We start from the raw sequence: 19,445 nt of genomic DNA on the forward strand, positions 1-19,445 counted from the left end.
GCCTGCAGGGATTTAACATCACTGTGACAGAGGAAACACCATTGTACAGGCTTTCCCCTGACGTGGAATATGTCATGAATGTCAGAATCCTACAAATTTTTGAAAAAGGTAACAACAGAGACAGTTTTGTTCAGTGACCTAGTGATTAATAATATCACAGCAAAAAAGCACAAACAAATGGTATTTACTGCTGTCATGGAAGATTAACAACACAAAGTCCAAATGAAAGTAGGATTCCTGGTATATGTAAAACTTGTCCAAGTGCTTCCAGAAATGATCCCTGGGACATTTCAGACCTTTTGTGTATATGAATCCCTTAACTATGTGAAAGAATTTGGCCTAACTGGTCAGAGAGTTAGTGGATGAAAATATCTTTTGTCTAGACCATGATAAATAGTTGGAAACCTGGTCCTTCAGTGATAGGTGTTAGAACAAACACTACCAATGGATAATGATCTGGACCCAGTGTTAACAGGAGATGGAGAGTAGGTGTTACCTTTGGGAAATTGAACACTGCTACTGATGACCTCTCTCCCCCCTTCCCCAAACATCTTTATTAAGCTAAAGACCCATCCAGCACTTTGGGTAAAGACCCACCCACCTTGTGTCAAACTTATGGAAAAATATGAACAGAAACAGGATGAGACAAGTATAGATAGGTGGCTATGTGCATTGTTGGAAGGAATGTTCAAATTAACTCAAAGATCCATATTTGAGATGTCTGTTTGTTTGTTTTTAAATCATCATAACTTCTAAGTACCCTTCCCCCTTCCCTTTTGCAACAGGCCACCCCTTGTATAAAAGAGAAGGGAAGGGGAAGGGAGTAAACACTTATATAGTACCTACTATGTTCCAGGTACTGTGCTAAGCATTTTACAAATATTAGCTCATTGTTTCCTTGAAACCCTGGGAGGCAGGTGCTGTTATTATCCCCATTTTATAGCTGTGGAAACCGAGGCAGACAGAGCTTAAATGACTTACCTAGTTTTGCCATTTCTTTCTCCAGTGTGTCCCCATTTTATAGATGAGAAACTAAAGCAAATTAGGGGTTAATTGACTTGTCCAGGTCTACACAGCTAGTAAGTGTCTGAGGCTAGATTTGAACTCAGGTTTTCCTGACTTCAGTGCTCTATCCATTCCACCATCTCTCAGGAGGAAAGATGTTTAGGAAATTCATTAAATAAATCAATGGTGTTTGGCGGTGTATGCCATATTCCATATCTATAGTCCGCCACCTTTACGAAGATGGGAAAGAGGTGCATTTTCTTCTCTAGAGGTTCACATTTTTAGCATCAGTCTTCTTCCAGTAATGCTGTCTGACTGTGAGTCCTGTGCATGTGTGTTTCAAGTTGTATACAATTATCCTAAGACTTGAAAGAGTTACTAGATTTTCATTTTATTGTATCCTTCTAGCTCATCCACAGTGCCTAGCCCAGGACCTTCCACATAGTAAGAGTCTAATATTGTTGAAATAATAAATTAAGTTTATAAGTTCTAAGAAGTAAGGGCCCATTTTGGGGACTGGTAAAAACAATTCATTGCAGACAAATGCTGTTCTGTGAACTAGCCTTTGGTAAATCCTAATCTACATAACCAATCTAGATGACTTTGGTTAAGAGCCTTAAAAAAAAATAATTATCTCATTTCACTGACTCTGTTTTTCCACAACCACTAGACAATTCCCTGACTCTCTGCTTCATATTACAGTATAGCTCTGACCAGTAAATAGGCCATTGGAGTAAAGGTTAAAAAAACCTGGTCATCTGAGTGTGACTAAAATGGCCCCATCCTTTGTTGCCTCTGGTCTAATAGCATACATTCCTCCCCTGTTATCAGTTCTCCTTGTCTGGTTTGGGTCTCAGCTAAAAAAATTTTTTTTCATATCTCTAACAAAGGGGGTCTGTCAAGATGACTATTTAGGCCCCACTCAACTCTTTAAAAAAAAAAAAAAGGAGGAGGAGCCTGGAAAATCAAAGTGATTAGACCCCCTCCCCCAGCCCCACCTCTGCAGAAAATAAATAAGAGGCAATAAGCTTGAGGGAAAACAAAGCTACATTTCATTTTGCCTCTAAAGGCAGCCTTATAGGAGAATGAAATAAGAATGGAAAGAAATGGAAATTTGACTCTCACCAGGACATGATCCTGATCTTGAATCACTTCCAGGGCTTAAACTAGAAGCGTCCTGTGAAATTCCAATCTGTGATAGATCCAGCTATTTCTATGTTCATGATGCCACCTGTTTTTGGAGAAAGGTGCTCATCCCCTTTACTGAGGTTGTACTGAGAAGGGGGAGATGCATGATGCAAAGTAACACAAAGAATGCTGGATTGAGAGTCAAGACAATCTGGGTTTTATCACCCGTGTGACCTTGGACAAGCAATTTAATTTCTCTGACTCTCAGTAAAATAGGGACATCTGAAAAAAATAAGCTCATGGTCTTATAAGGATTAAATAATAAGAACAATGGCATTTATATAGAGCCTTAAGGCTTGCAAGGTGGCCTTATGTATATGTCTGTGAGATGAGTGGTTTAATTGTCCTAATTTTACAGCAGCAAAGTTAAGTGGCTTGTCCAGGATCACACAGATGGTATCTGAGATGGGATTCATACTCAGCTCTTCCTGACTGAGTCTAGCACTCTGTCTACTAGGCAGTCTACAATCCATGACTCTATGGTGCTAATCCCTGAGCCTGTGTATGTGTGTGGGGGGGGGAGGGGGGCCTAGTTCCTCATTTACCCAATCTCAATTACTCCTTCATGCCACTAACACTAGGCAGTAACTCCTAGGGAGGATCACCTGTGTCAGGCCACACTTGCCACACCCTCCACCTGGTCTTCATCTTACTGACAGATGGCCCTGGTGATAAATGAAAGGAGGAGGGAAAATGTGGTTAAAAAAAGGAAAAAAGACAAGCATAGCTATTCACCTCCCCTGAAACATCTAAATGACTTTATTTTAAACTACACAGAACCCCCAGGCACATTTTCAGTGCTATTATTTACTGGCAGGGTACTTAACCAGGTTCAGCTTTGGAGTTTTCCCTCAAGTCTTAAAGCATCCTTGAGAGGCAGATTAGTGCTAGCTCTAATCTACAAATCAGAAAATTTAGGCTCAGAGATCAAGTAGCTCACCCAAAATTACATAACGATTTAGATGGAGTCAGGGTTAGAACTCTGAAATCTAAAGTTTTCAATCTACCATTAGCCCACTGGGAAACTCCTAGAGCTGAAGAGATGGAGAGGAAGGGAGGGAGGATGGATTTAGGAGCAGAGAACTGTAAGGAAAAATATACATCAAATAGATTAATGGGAAAAACTTCATTTGTCACCAACTCTATACCATGTAGTACCATTTGGATCAAAATTTAGGCCACCTCAAATTGTAGGCTATATCCTCAATATAGTCTCTTTGAAAATATCTCATGGAATGCCTTGCAATATAATAAGGGATTAGTACATATTTGTTGAAAAGAAAGGAAACACACCCACAGGTGTACTTTGAAAAATAATTACAGATGATTACCATATATATACATATATGCACACACATATGTGTATATGTATGGGAAAATGTAGTCTATATATCAACCAATCACCTTCAGTCTTAGGTTTAGTGTTAATACGATTGTTATTATTTTCATTGTTAATAAAATCTACTGTCTGCTATGTGTAGAACACTGTGCCAAGTAGACCCCTTGGGGAGATAGATACAAGGTCCCTGAAGATACCTTCCTATACCTCAGGGAGCTTATAGTCTAGTTGGAAAATATGCTGTGCCCACTAAGGTAGTCTATAAATGATGTATCAGATTAGGTGAGGTACAAGCAAAGTGTCTTGTCAAGTCTAAGAGAGGGAAATGGATTAACAATGGGAGGAATTAGGGAATGTTTATTAAAGGAAATGATATTTTAATTCTGCTTTAAATGAAGTAGGAGTTGTTATTGTTGCTGTTGTTATTTCCACAATGAATATTTTGTGGGTGTAGCATCCAGCATTTCTCTAAATCAGTCTTGGGGGGATGTTGGGGTGGGTAGAGGGAAAGGTATGTGAGAAGATGTATTTGAAACTATCAGAATTAAGTCATTCCAAAGTACCTTAACAGGAGTCTCTATTAATTTTTTTATACTTTGACTACCAAAGAACATTTAAATATCAAGAAAGAAAATATGTTTGTTTCTACAGTTTTCTTTAATTGTTCTGACTGCAAAGAGATGGATTTGATTCCATCCTAATTAATGTACAAAAGAAGACTGTTAATGCAAATAAAATCCCTAAGTACTGTTCTTACATCAAAGTTAGGGATTTTGTTTTTAAATCTATATTTAAGGGCAAGATGAAGTACCCAGTGGCTTCAGACACCCTTTCCATTACACTGGTATTTTATTTTATCAGCCTGGGTTGTGGTTATCTCATGGGTGGAGTACATGATTTTTCTGTGTTACACTGGCTGAAAAAAAAAAAGAAAAGAAACTTCAGAAAGTAGTTTCTTCCTTCTAACACAATACATTCATCTAGGGAACTCTCTTCAGTTAAAAACATATAGGCTTCTTTTGTCTGTTAACTACAAAGTGATATGGAAGAGCTTATACTATTTTCCCCTTTCCTTCAATGAATACAAGTTACCGCACTGACACTAATAAATTTTTAAAAATACTTAACAGACAAAAGAGCCGTTATTTTAGTCATTCAACAAGAATTTATTAAGCATCTATCGTATGCCAGGCTCTATGGTCATCACTGGGAATTAAAAAAATGAAATTGTCCTTGATCTTGAGAAGTTTATATTCTTTTGGCAGAAAAAAAACAATAACAATAATAGCTAGCATTTAGATAACACGTTAAGGTTTGCAAAGCACTTCACATGTATGGTCTTGTTCGATTGAACATGAACACAGAGAAGTAAAGGAGAAATGTAGATAATGGATGAAGCATTTCTTCAGCACTTGTTTTCCTTTTGTTGTTGCTGTTTTGTCACACTCTTTGTGACCCCAATTTGGAATTTTCTTGGTAAAGATCCTGGAGTCGTTTGTTATTTCTTTTTCCAGCTCATTTTACAGATGAGGAAACTGAAGCAAACAGTGTGAAGTGACTTGTCCAAGGTCACACTTATAGTAAGTGTTTGAGGCCATATTTGAACTCAAAAAGAGGAGTCTTCCTGACTTCAGGCCTGGTGTTCTATCCTATGTGCCACCTAGCTGCCCCACTTATGTCAATAAAGTAGTGCTAAGCCCTGGGAATACAAAGGACAGGGAAAAAAGGCAGTGCCTACCCTCAAAGAGCTTACATTGTAATGAAAGAAGACAACACCAAAAAAAGAACTGGAAGAGGGAAGGAATCTTGCCAAGAGGTGAGAGAGTTGGGAGAGTCGAGAGTGGTGCCAGCAGAGAAGTAAGCATAGATGGTTTGGGCACTTCCTGAAATGATGGTCCTGGACTGGAACTCACCTGATGGAATAGAATGAAACACCACTCCAAAAAGGAAACAACAAGTACTTAGATTTAGATGGAGGACTCGCACAGAAGTGGTTAGAGGCAATAACTGCCACTGGGAAGGACATTAGCAACTGCAAAGGAGATCTGTGTAGTTAGTAACATTTGAGTCCATTTAACATCCAACTACTGAAAAAAAAAATTGGGGGCAACTAGGTAGAACAGTGGTTAGAGCAATGGATTTGAAATCAGGAAGACTCATGTTCCTGAGTTCAAATCTGGCCTCGGGCACTTACTAGTTGTGTGACCCTGGGCAAGTCACTTCACCCTGTTTACCCCAGTTCCTCATCTATAAAATAAGTTGGAGAAAGAAATGGCAAACCACTCCCAGTATCTTTGCCAAGAAAGCCCCAAATGGGGTCACGAAATTTTGGACATGACTTAAATATGACAACATCATCATTTGGTGAAAAATAACCCAAAGCTGGCTTCCTGCTTAGGGATTTGTGACTTGTACAAACAAAGCCAATGTAACCAAGATTAGGAGAAAAGCAGAAAATTGGGAAAGGATTATTACAACCAGTGTCTATGATAAAGGCCTCATTTCTAAAATGTACAGAGAACTGAGTCAAATATATAAGATTACAGGTCATTCTCCAACTAATAAATGGTCAAAGAATATGAACAGGCAGTTTTCAGAGGAAGAAATTTAAGGTATCTATAAGCATATAAAAATACTTTGAATTACTCTTCAGAGAAATGCAAATCAAAACAACATCACACCTATCAAATTGGCTAAGATGGCAAAACAGGAAAATGATAAATGCTGGAGAAGATGTGGGAAAATTGGAACACTAATACATTGTTGATGGAGTTGTGAACTGATCCAACCATTCTGGAGAGCAATTTGGAACTATGCCCAAAGGGCTATAAAAATGTGCATACCCTATGACCCAGCAATACCACTTCTAGGGCTGTATCCCAAAGAGATCTTCAAGTGGGAAAAGGACCCATATGTACAAAAATATTTATAGCCACTCTTATTGTGGTGGCAAAATCAAGGGAATGCCCATCAATTGGGGAATGGCTAAACAAGTTGTGATATATGAATGTAATGGAATACTATTGTGTTATAAGAAATGAGGAGTAGATGGACTTCATAATAACCTGGAGAGAGTTATATAGATTGATGCTGAGTGAGGAGAGCAGAACCAGGAGAACTTTGTCCACAATTACAAACACAGTGCATCTGTGATAACTGACTTTAATAGACCGGGCTCCTCTCAGCAATGCAAGGTTATAAGACAGCTCCAAAAGACTCATGATGGAAAGTGATATCCACATCCAGAGAAAGAACTACAGAGTCTGAATGCAGATTGAAGCAAACTACTTGCTCTGTCTCTTTTTTTGTTTTGTTTTGTTTCTTCTTTCTCGTTCATTCCATTGGTTATAATCCTTCTTTACAAACTGACTAATGTTTAATGTGAAGGTATTTGTAGAACCTTTATCGGATTACATGCTGCCGTTGGGGAAAGGAGGGAAGAGAGGAAGGGAGAGAAAATTCGGTACTCAAAAACTTAACTAAATATTATAAACTAAAAGTAAATAAATAATTTTAAAAACTTGGTTTTTCCTTTTGGAGTGGTGTTTCAAAATGTTTTTCTCATCTATTCCATCAGGTGACCAGACCCTGCAGCTATAGCAAAAAGTCTCATTTTGACTTTGAAGAAGAGGATGTTGACAAACTTGAGATTAGGTAATTAAGAAAATGAATGTTTTCTACTTGACAGTTAAAGTTGGATATTTCTTATGTGTATTTAGATTCTCTTGATAATTTAAGCTCTACAAAATGTGCAGCTAAAGTCTAAGAATTTAAACCTCATGAGAATTCCAGAAATTAGGATGAAGAGAAAAGGAATTCTTGTTATTTACTAATTGGCAACCAAGAAAATAGTTCAGTATATTAGTCAGACTACTGGACTTACAAACTTAAAAACTCAGAAGACCTTCCTACAAGTCCTGACTCTTCAACTGACTAGTTGTGTGACCTTGGGCAAACTCAACATATCTCTAAGCCTCAGTTTTCTTATCTGGATAATGGGGATAATTATGCTTTCTTATTTACTTGGCAATATTTTTCTGGGATTCAAATGAGATAGTAGCTTGAATAAAGTACTTTCCAACTGTAAAGTACAGAAAAAATGTTGTTATTATAATCAACTTATAGCATTATATTATATTTCATATATATTATAACATTATAATCAGCTACCCTGAGGTCTAAGCTAAAAGATCTATGTAACCCAGGGTTTACTTTATTTATTCAAAATATAAGACTTGCAGGGAAAGGCATTGTGGATCAGTGAAGGGAGATAAACTTATAGGACCTTTGTAATGCAATCCATGGTTTTCATAGTCTACATTTGTTATATCTTTAAGGTCTTAGGTGAACATTTAATTGTATTATTTGTTTTTGTTTTTGCCTCCAAATATAGCAGGGACATATGGTTGTTCTTTTTACATATCCCCCTCTCTCTGCCTGCCTCTCCAGTTTCCTCAAAACACACACACACACACACACACACACACACACACACACACACGTTCCTTTGCCTACTAACTGGCTAGACTTTATGGTTCTGAAAAATCTCCTATTATGTTCTCAGGGTTATTCCTTTTAAAAAGCTCTCGATTGCTGAGTGACAATTAGACTGAGAAGAGGCAGTCTAGCTAGGATGAAGTATGGATGATAAATGGGATTGACTGAGAGGAGGGGACAGACTGAGGGAGGATCAGTTGTCCTGTGTCCCTTATGAAACTCATACTTGAATCTTTCTATATTGTACTAGTTATGGAAAAATCGAGACACTCCCAAACTTCAGGCCAGAAAGGGCTTCCTTCTCTAAGAGCTCCTCTTCCCATATGGAAAATGTTAAGCATTATTCCCTGTCGAAATTATTTTGTCCACATAGCCTATATTTAACTTCTTTTGTTCCCTTCAAGCATGTTGTCATAGAAACAGGGTCTTTGTTAGGCATTTACCTATAGCTATGTTTTCTTTTGTGATCTTCTTTCTGTGGCATCCTAATTCTCTCAGTGGCAGCCATAGGGAAATTCAGGTGAAGATTAACATCACATGTGGTCCAGCAAAGACAAGGAAGTTGGATATTTTTGCAAGGAGCCATTTTTCATAGACATATTCCAAATATTCAGACAGTAGTCAATGTCATTCTTCCCACCTCCCCCCAAGAATTTCCTCTCCCTCCCCACTTCCACCAAGCCTGACCTGTTCAGATCTCAATTTGTAGAATTACTAGTGAAGACACTCACATTACACTTCCTGCTTTGCCAACTTTCCTGTCCTCTTAAGGAAAATAGACTGGAATTCCCACTCACATTTCCATTAGTCTCTTATTTCCTATGCTAACTTTTCACTGTAGAGACTCATCTTTTTTACTTCCTATTATAAACTGCCTCGTGTAAACACACTGGGAACTCTTTGATACTATGCTGCTAAGAAGTAGTGTTAATTCATACATAACAATGTTATGAAAGCATATCTGTTGTTGCTGTTGTTAGTCATTTTAGTTGTCTCTGATTCTTTATGGCAAAGTTACTGCGGAGGTTTGTTATTTCCTTGTCCAGCTCATTTTACAGATGAAGAAACTGAGGAAAACAGGTTTAAATGACTTGTCCAGAGTCACATAGCCAATAAGTGTCTGTGGCTGGATTTGAATTCAGGAAGATGAGTCTTTCTGACTCTAGGCCTGGCACTCTATCAACTCTGTCACCAGGCTACCTCGAAAGCCTATATAGTCTGCTTTAATAATCTAAACAGTACAGAAAAAAAAGATAATTTAACTTTTAAATATTAAGTTTTATTTAAATTTTGTTGTTCATTTGGGTGAAATAAAAGACTGAAATAATCCCCCCCCATGACTGGAAGGTATTCACTTAGAGGGTACATGATCATTTGTGAAGGAATTTTGTCAGAGAAGATTTATGCAATGGGCAGTGTTCTGAACTTTAGGGTCCCTTCTAACTCTAAGATTCTGACTCTAAAATCAGATGTCCCTGTGTTCAAATCCCACTTGATGTTTGCCAACAATGTGACCTTGGACAAATAACCTCATTTTCTTTATCTGTAAAGGGAGGGGGAATTGAACATGAGGGCCTCTAATTCTAGGGTCATTTGGAATTTTATGCTGCCAGGGTCACAAATAATATTCTCTCATTCTTTATGGTAAGATGGTTGCATCTGGTACCATCTTCAGAAATTTTCATTGAAAATCATATTTATCTCCTTAACAAGGAACACATGCTCTAGTTTATTCAAAGTGAGACCCTTATAAACATTCCTCAGCATGACTGGGGAAAAATGAGAACAGCTTTCCTTTTAGAAGGTAAGATTTCCAGACGAACACAGTCAAATTAGTAATACAAATGACATTCAGGAAAGAAGTTCCTCTATTGTTTCTCACACCAACACATAATAGCTTGCAAGTCTAAAAAAAAAGAAAGCTAGTGGAGAGATTTATGAGACAGTTAGGGAAAGCTTTGACACTAATAAAATCAAGGAAAACAGATTGAAGGCTAATTCTGAGATTGTACAAAATGTTCTCTGTCTTTTTTCCCTTCCCCTCTGACACTTCCTCTTCCTATCACAGAAGTAGACAGTTTCTGTTTCTATGCTTTTCTCTTTACAGTTGAATCCTTAGGGAAAGAAAGTATCTATTCTAAAGACATATCCTTGTTTGATCATATATTTTACATTTGCCTAGTTCAAGCTTTAATTTTCAGCACTTCAGAATTGTGCAACTGGAGTCTGTCCTCTTGAATGTTCCAGAAGAAGGCTGTACATAATGACAGGTTCTCATTAAAATTGCCGTGTGGTACCAGATGTTCCTTCAGCCTGCAACTTCCCTTTTTTCTTGTAGAGAGAGGACCATGTTCTTTATTGGGGGGGGAGGGAGGAGGACAAAGTGAAGGGTGGATTAAAGACTGAAGTCATTTTTTTAAGCAAGCAAACAAAACAACAGCTTGACATTTTCCTTCAAGGAGAAGGAGAGAAGAAGGGAGAGAGTCAGGGGAAGAGATGAAGGGAGATATGTGGGGAGGAAGACAGAAGAGACAGCAGAAAGAATGGAGGGGTAGAGGGAGATAAAGAGAGAAAGGGGGTAGGTAGGAGAGAGGAAGAGAGTGAGAGAAATAGAGGAAGGGAGAGAAGGAGGAAAACACAGAGGGAGAGAGAGGAAGAAAAAAAACGGCCCCTGCTTGGGGGTTTCTGTATCTTATGGATAAATTGTCAATTAGAGATGGGAAATTCTCTGTTTGTTAAACTGAAAATAGTCTACTGTGGCAAATTGTATCCAGAGTTCCGCCTCTCTCACCTTCCAAATGCTAATTTACTTTTTATGATAACACTCTTTGTGTCCTGTAGGTTTTGTATGGTGACAGTTACTGTTTTAGCTTGCCCAAGATAATAACAGCACATTGTATACAATTGTTTGGATTCCTTCTACTGTTCCAGACCTAAGCCTACCTTCCCTAGTGGTGGAGAAAACTTTTGTATTAGATTCTCAGCTCCATTTAGTATATTAAAATGTTAGAATCATACTTTAAGGAAGAGTTAGTGTGTGAGTAACCTGGCTCTTTAACATGGAATTGAAAAGCAATTAAGCTTCTTACATCACCTTCCTAAGTCAAGGTCCCTCCAGTGGAGGTCAGAAAAGTGATGGCGGTCCTGAGGGTTACACAGCAGATAAGGGATTAGTCATTCTTTCCTCATGTCAGAAATGACCAGATCACTCAGCAAGGTAGAGGTGGAGGGTGAGATTGTCAAGGTGATTTGCTACAAAAATAGTTCTGTGGTTTGGTAGCTATTTGTGGAGTAGTTACTCCCCCTCACTGTTTGGGAGTATTTTAGTTTGAGGGTTTTTGTTTTGTTCTGCTAGGCCGTATGGCAGTAAGTGATTGGCAGGTGTTAGCTCCTGTTCTCTAGGGAGCTGAGAGAATTCCATGTTAAGACTTCATTATTGATTGATTTTTAGTTTAATAAGATATATGAGTTTGTTGCTTTGGATGCAAACTGATAAGGAAATAGAAAAGAAAACCCATGCTTTGGAGTGGTCCAACCCAAGATTTTCTGGGGTATTCTACTCATTTCATGTGTCATTGTTGAATAACAAACTCATCACCCAGAGGAATAATTTGTGTTATTTAGAAGTAACCTGGGAATTAGACATTTGAAGTTTGGCATGTGGTGTAGTTCATGAAACTTTCTACTTTAGACAATACCATCCGTTTTGAGCTCACCAGGGCATCTCTAAAAGAAAATGAGAAGAGAGGAGAATATTGAAATGAATGAATTAATGTAGACATTCATATTTCATTAGAGATCTACTTATTGATATCACAAAATTGTACAGTATAAGGAACATTGAGAGTCCATTACTTCACCCCTCTATCTTTGGAAGAACAGAGATATTTTGAAGGCTTCCAGAGAAGGAGATTCTAAATTTTTGTGTTTCTCTTACCTCACATATTATGTGATGAGACATTTTTATGATATTTATAAATAAAATAGAAGTAATTCTTAAAAGTAGGGCACATATGTAGTAGGTATTTTATTAATGTTTGATGAATGAATGTTGAATGGTTATTGCCCTAAGTTTTTTGGTGCATCAAGATAGCTCTCTTTTCTCCATCTTTAAATTAAAATTGTGCTATTTGGTTTTGGTTTATTTCAGAGTTGACCTGTGGAATGCCAGTAATTTGAAGTTTGGAGATGAGTTCCTAGGAGAACTGAGGATTCCTCTGAAAGTCCTCCGACAGTCCAGTTCTTATGAAGCATGGTAGAGTATAAAGCAACCTGACTTATCTAAAACATAACTTTTTTCGTTAATATTTTTAAATTCTATTTTCAGTTCCAAATGCTTTCCCTCCCTTTGCTTCCTCCTCCACCCTCTGAAAAGACAAGAAATACTGTCCTTATTATACAAAAAAAGTCTTGCAAAATATATTTCTTTTTTTGTTTGTTTTGCTTTTTGGAGGGGGGAAGGCAGGGCAATTGGGGTTAAATGACTTGTCCAAGATCACATGGCTAGTTAAGTGTCTAAGGCTGGATTTGAATTCAGATCCTCCTGACTCCAGTGCCAGTGCTCTATTCACTGCTCAACCTTGCCTCCCCACAAAGTACATTTCTACATTAACCATGTTGTGGGGGGGAAAAGCATGTAAAATAAAGAAATTGGGTTTTTTTTAATGTGCTTCAATGTATACTCAGAGTTCATCAGTTCTCTGGAGGTGGATAGCATTTTTCATCATGAATCCTTTGGAGTTGTCTTGGATCTTGTGTTGCTGAGAATAGCTAAGTCATTCACAGCTGATCCTGGTACGGTATTGTTGTTACTGTGTATAATGTTCTGGTTCTGCCTACTCCACTTTGCAACAGTTTATGTAAGTCTTTCTAGGTTTTTCTGAAATCATCCTGCTTGTCATTTCTTATAGTAAAATAGTATTCCATCACAATTATACACCATAACTTGTTCAGCCATTCCTCAAATGATGCACATACCCTTAGTATCTTTATCACCACAAAAAGAACTGCTATAAATGTTTTTATACACATACATAGATACCTTTTCTTTTTCCTTTGATCTCTTTGAGGTATAGACTTAGTAGCAGTATTGTTGGGTCAAAGGGTTTGCACAGTTTTATGGCCATTTGGGCATAGTTCCCAATTGCAGAACATGTCTTAGAAGGTAGAAGCAAGTAAAAGAAATGCCTCTGAGCAGCTAAAACTCCCAATACAAAAGCTCATGCAGTTGTCATAGAAGTGTTGTTAAGGACTTCGCTTAGGTCCTTTTTACTCTTGTTACTGTTGTTGTTCAGTCATTTCATCTGTGTCTGACACTTTGTGACCCCATTTGGGGTTTTCTTGGCAGAGATACTGGAGTGGTTTGCCATTTCCTTCTCCAACTCATTTTACAGATGAGGAAACTGAGGCAAAGAGAGGTTAAGTGATTTGTCCAGGGTGATGCAGCTAGTAAGTGTCTGAGGCCAGATTTGAACTCAGGTAGATGAGTCTTTCTGACTCCCGGCCTGGCACTCTATCCATTGTGCCACCTAGCTGCCCCTTTTTATTCTTACTTAATACCTAATTCCTATACAGTTGGTTGTCTGATTTCCAATTTCTCAGAAAATTAGAAATGAGAAAGGCTTCCACAAAGATACATATTGACAGAAGAAAGAAGTGAGGGCTAACAACTTTACTAGAAGAGAGAATACAGAAAAAACACAAAAGGGTTTTCAATAAAAAAGTATAGCACTAGAGGACATTTGATGTGGGATCGGACAGCTCTTTACATCTCAATAGTCCCTCAGGAAATGGCTTTTTAAACAACACACTACTGTAAATGTATTCATAACCATTTATTCATTAAGGAAGTATCTATTGGGCACCTACTAGAAAGCAAGAAAATAAGCAATAATTAAGAGCCCACCTATTATACGTGCCAAACACTGTGCCAAGCACTTTACAAATATTATCTCACAACCACAATGGAAAGTAGGATTCCATTATTAGTGCCATTTTATGGATGGGAGAATTGAGGCAGAAAGAGGTTAAGTGTCTTGCCCAGGGTCACACAGCTAGTAAGTGTCTGAGGCAAGATTTGAACTCATGTCCTACTGATCATAGGTCTAGCCTTCCATCCACTAAGCTGCCTACCTGTTTGTTGTTGTTCATTGGTGTCCAACTCTTTGTGACCTCATGGACCATACTCTCCATGGGTTTTTCTTGTCAAAGATACTGGAGTGGTTTGCTACTTCCTTCTCCAGTGGATTAAGGCAAATAGAATTTAAGGGACTTGCCCAGGATCACACAACTGGCATCTGAGACGAGATTTGAACTCAGGTCTTCCTGACTCCAGGCCTAATGCTTTCTCCCCTGAGCCACCTAGCTACCTCCTACCTACTGTGTTAAAAAAAAAAAAAGCGTATTAGAAGCTATGGAGAATACGAAAAAGAACAGAATGTTAGATGTTGCTAATGACCTCCTCATTATTAAATCTAATGATCTTTTTCTGACATGCTTTCTGATTACTTTGTGGAATTTTATACTTCTGATGATCTCCATTTTAACACCCTTGTTTTCCTGTGTGTGTGTGTGTGTGTGTGTGTGTGTGTGTGTGTGTTTTAAGTATTTTCTCATGGTCCTCTTCCCGCTCTGACATTTCCCTTTCTGATTCCTCATCCTTAACCCTTTAATTGTGGATTTTCCTTAAGATTCTGCCCTTGATTTTCTGCTCTCTCAATCTTGGTCATTTCGTCCAGTGCCTTTATTTCAGTGGTCAGTTTTATGCAGAGAATCCCCAGATTTGCATATCTCCATCTAATCTCTTTTCCTTCAGCCTCAGTTCTTCATTTCTGGTGTCTTATTGGATATTATTACCTGGTGTCTTGTTAGCATCTCAAACTAAGTCTGTCTAAAACTGAAGTTTCTCATCTTCCTCCCTTCACCACAAAATGAGACAAAAAGCCCTGTCCTTTCCTTTAACTTCTTCTTGTTATTGGCAATTTTCCCATTCACCAAAATTTACAACTTGTATTGTATTTAACTCTTCTTTCTTCTTCACTCCCTGTGTCCAGTCAGTAAGTACATTTATATAGAACTTTAAGATTTACAAAGCACTTTCTTCATGACTACCCTTTGGGATAGGTCATCCAAATATTATAATAATTATTTGACAGATGAAGAAACTAGGGCTCAGAGAGAATATGACTTGCCGGGGTCATGCAGTGAATGGACATTGGATATGTGATTCAAGCTCAGTGGCCTCTTAATTGTAGGTTTGGTGGTCTTTCCACTATAACATGCTGCTTTTAAGAGACTAATTTTTACTTTGACATCAATTCTTTCCTATATTTCCTCTTTTCCACTTCTATCAACCCAAGTCCATTCCCAGGATTTCGAGACCTAAAGGATGCTTTCACAAAAACTAGTAAAGCAATAGACTTGAATTGTTGTTGTTCAGTCATTACCAAGTCTTAATGATTACATTTGTGCAGTTGTTCAGTAATGTTCTATTCTTTGTGACCCCATGAACCATACTATTCTTAGGGTTTTCTTGACAAAGATCCTGAAATGGTTTGCCATTTCCTTCTTGTATTGCCAAGGCAATATTTACAGCACTGGTGGCAACTATGACTTTTTATTACAATAAATTTATTAAAACATATATATATATAATTATATGTATATTAAAACATATATATATATATAAAATATAAAAACAATTTATTAAATATTACAGCATAGTTCTGGAAAACGCAAAATATAAGAATCTCCATGTAGAAGACAGAAAGAAAACATTTATTCAAACACCAGAAAGCCAAATCCTAACACCAGAAAACCAAATCCCAACACCAAAAAAACAAATCCATCATAGCAACAAAGAAGTTAATGCCTTATCACCATGGGGAGCAACATCATACCTAGCTGTCTCCTTGCCTTCATCCTCTCCTCCCTTCTTTCTAAGTTCTCTGACCACCAGCTTCTTCTCAGCTCTGCTCCACCTGTTCAGCAAATCTGAACATGTGTTCCATGTGATTACATTTGGCCTATTAGGGGGCAGGTAAGATCTTCAAATTTTCTTAGGCTTATTAAAGGGCAGGGAAAATCTTCAAATTCCCATTACCACTACAATGCTCCAGCTCATTTTATAGATGAGGAAATTGAGACGAACAGGGTTAGGTGACTTGCCCAAGGTAGCACAGCTAATAAGTGTCTGAGGCTGGATTTAAACTCAGGAAGATGTCTTGCTGACTCTAGGCCTAGAGTCAGAGTCACCTAGATGCCTCCTACCTTCCACATAGAAGGAGCTTAATGAATATTTGAATTGAAAGGTACCAGTGGGTCAGATTGTGGAATAGTTTGCATTCCAGGTGAGTTTGGACTTGACTCAGCAGGAAACAGAGAGTTGAAAAAGAGTTTTAGGGGGTGACAGGAGCGAAGATAAGTCTTAGGAATGTTCATCTGGTACTCAAGAGACAGTGAGAAATCAGTAGATAGAGTGCTAGTCTTGGAGCAAGGTAACTTGTGTTCAATCCTACTTCTGTCATGTACAATCTGAACGATCCTAAGGCAAGTCTCAGTGCCCCAGACAACTCAATAAGACATAAGTGACAGAGCAGGGGCTAATTTGTCTTCTTAAAGGGAGTTTCCTCATGGCGAGTTCCATACATCTATGAATGAAATCACAGCTGTCCAAAGAAGAGAAAAGGAAACAAAGGAAGGGAGTAGGAAAGAAAGAAAAAAGAAGGAAAGAAAAAAAGGAAGAAGGAAAGGAAGTAAAAAAGTAATAAAAGGAAGAAAGAAAGGAAGGAAGAAACGCACTAGGATGTGGTGATTTGGAGGACTTTAGTGACCTTGGAAGTGGCAGTTTCAATGGAGTAGGAGGAAGCCAGACTGCCCAGTGAGTGGGTGGTGAAGTGGAGCCACAGACTTTGTCTTTTGGATGTTCTGTGATATGGGGGCAGCTAGGGGGTGCAGAGAATAGAGCACCGGTCCTGGAGTCAGGAGGCCCTGAGTTCAAATTCAGCCTCGGATACTTAACACTTACTAGCCGTGTGACCTTGGGCAAGTCACTTAACTCCAATTGCCCTGCCTTCTCCCCTGAAAAAAAATTTAAGAAGTTCTGTGATAAAGTGAAGGGAAGAGTTAGGACTCTGGGGGGTTTGATAACCCTGAGTTATTGAAAACGAAGATGAACTTTTTTTTATAACAAGCTTAAGAAAAAAAGGAAGTGTGTAATGCATTTTATAAATATTTCTGACCAAAATAGTCAAAATGCTGTTTCATTCCCCAAGTTTTGGTACTTCAAGAGGAGAGGGAGGTAAACCCTCAACTACAGAATGATTGAACAATTTAGAGAAGTTCAAATTTTGATGTAGTAGAATGTAATGCGTCACAAATTAGTATCACTGCTGCTGTTACATGTCAGCTCAGTCATTTTCAGTTTTATATGGTTCTTTATGATTCCATTTGGGGTTTTCTTGGCAAAGATACTGGAGTAGTTTGCAATTTACCTCTCCAGCTCATTTTGTAGATGAGGAAACTGAGACAAACATGGTTAAGTGACTTGCCCAGGGTCACATAGCTAGTCAGGGTCTAAGACAGGATTCAAACTCAGGTCTTCCTGACTCCAACTTTAGTGATGTGGTAGGATGCAACTGGTCACAAGTCAGTATCATTGCTGCTATGTTACATGCAGTAGCTGTGCTATTCAGACAATGCAGTGTAGAGAGAGGGACTACTTAGTGTAGGGGATTCAACCTTAGAGTCAGGAGGAAATTTCTTCATCTATTGGAGAAGGAAATGACAAACCAGTCCTGTATCTTTGCCAAGAAAACCCTATGGACAGTATGGGTCATGGAGTCTTGAGGAGTCAAGAATAACTGAACAATTGAACATTAAGACATCCTAAAGAAGGGAGTACATTCCAGGCACAGAAAGCAGCCTGTGTGAAGGCAAAGAGATCTGTACCATCCAAACAAAGCAACAAAGCAGACTTAAGAAAATGCCTGCTGGTGTAGCTATCAATCAGGAAACAATAATTTATGGGTGCCTGCTGTATGTAGAGCAGAGAGCCCACACTGTGATGGTGGTGGTAATGTTGGAATTTGGATACCAAAGAAATAGAAAATATGAACCCGATATTTGAGCTATAATCCAGTTGAGGAGAGGATTATTCATGCTATGTTTTGTATTTTTATTGAGTATATTCTGGTTGTAATTATTGGATAAGATTTTACATTTCAATCCCATGAAGCCATTGACTGGAATGGGCCCATGTTACTGGATTTGCTCCAGGGTGAATTGATTATACCTTTTTAAAGAAACCCCTAGCCTTAACAACAGGACATTTGAGATGTGTATGCATGTGTTTATGCGTGTGTTTGTGTGTGTGTGCACGTTGTGCATGTATACACAAAAAGAACAATTATGTAAATTTGTGCCTTTTGTATGGTGGCTCATTTAAGTTTCCCATGCATACTCAGGCTTGTTTAGATGCCCCAGATACAAATTCCACTGAGAGAATTCAGACATTTTCATATGGAATGTTTAAACTGGCAGGCAAAGAGGAATTAAAGCAGCATCTTATAAAGAACACTTTACATTCAAGAAGTCTGGTGCTAAATGAAATGGGTCACATTAGGATGAGGGTATAGGGAAAGGAAGCAGAGAAAGAACACAAATTACCACTGAAAATTACCAGACCCTGGAAAGCTTAACTGGATTACCTCTCCTCTGGCAACAAAGATTGTTCTACTGTCATTAAAATCAGTAAAACTCAACTTTCTTCGCCACTAGCTTATCCTCTTCCTCCTCTTCCTCTTGCCTAGGCTTTTCCACCTTTTCCTCTCTCATCCTGCTTCTCTTCTTCACTGCTTCCACTTCTCAACTTTGCCTTGACTCACCCTGACTTCATCTCTCTTCTTTCTCCATCTTTTCCCTTTCCTTTTCTTTATTTCTCATCTTTTGGAAATAAGTGTATGGCTACTACTAGTAAAAGTAACCAGCAAAACAGTTAAGGAACCTAGAGAATCAACCCACTCCCAGCCATACATCTTTTGAGCTACAGAAGGATTTCCTCTGGAAACTGTCTGGGTTCCTGTATTCTTCACTAGTTCCCCCATGAACCATGTTTTGTCTGTAACATCTTATGTATCTGTCTACTCTTCAGTGTTCCTTTCTGTTCCATCACTTACAGTTTTCCCTTCTCCAAACCATTCTCCTCAAAGATGCCAAAAGAATCTTCTCTAATTAGGTTCAGGTCTGACCATGTCACTCCACTCTAAACCCTCCTGTTCCCCATTCCATGCAGGATAAAATATAATTTTCTTAGCCTGCCATTTACTTATAACTCCTCGCAATCTGGCTCCCACCTCTCCTTTCATCATTATTTCACACTATACCCCATAGTGACCCCTATATTCCAGCCCTGTGGGAC

General features: G+C 38.4%; 1 protein-coding gene across 2 annotated transcripts in view; it reads left to right on the forward strand.

The window, feature by feature from the left end:
- The window catches only part of RASA3 (RAS p21 protein activator 3), a 295,543-nt gene that overhangs the window by 226,364 nt on the left and 49,734 nt on the right, over window positions 1-19,445 (forward strand). For both annotated transcript variants that reach the window (XM_069094058.1, XM_069094059.1), the window contains exons 8-9: window positions 7,110-7,186; window positions 12,180-12,284. In XM_069094058.1, coding sequence (XP_068950159.1) covers window positions 7,110-7,186; window positions 12,180-12,284 — 182 coding nt within the window. The remainder of the gene's footprint in view (window positions 1-7,109; window positions 7,187-12,179; window positions 12,285-19,445) is intronic.

Source organism: Petaurus breviceps, unplaced genomic scaffold (assembly GCF_028583685.1).
Source record: "Petaurus breviceps papuanus isolate PSGF00001 unplaced genomic scaffold, PetGlider_PUasm1.0 214, whole genome shotgun sequence".
Classification (NCBI taxonomy): domain Eukaryota; kingdom Metazoa; phylum Chordata; class Mammalia; order Diprotodontia; family Petauridae; genus Petaurus; species Petaurus breviceps.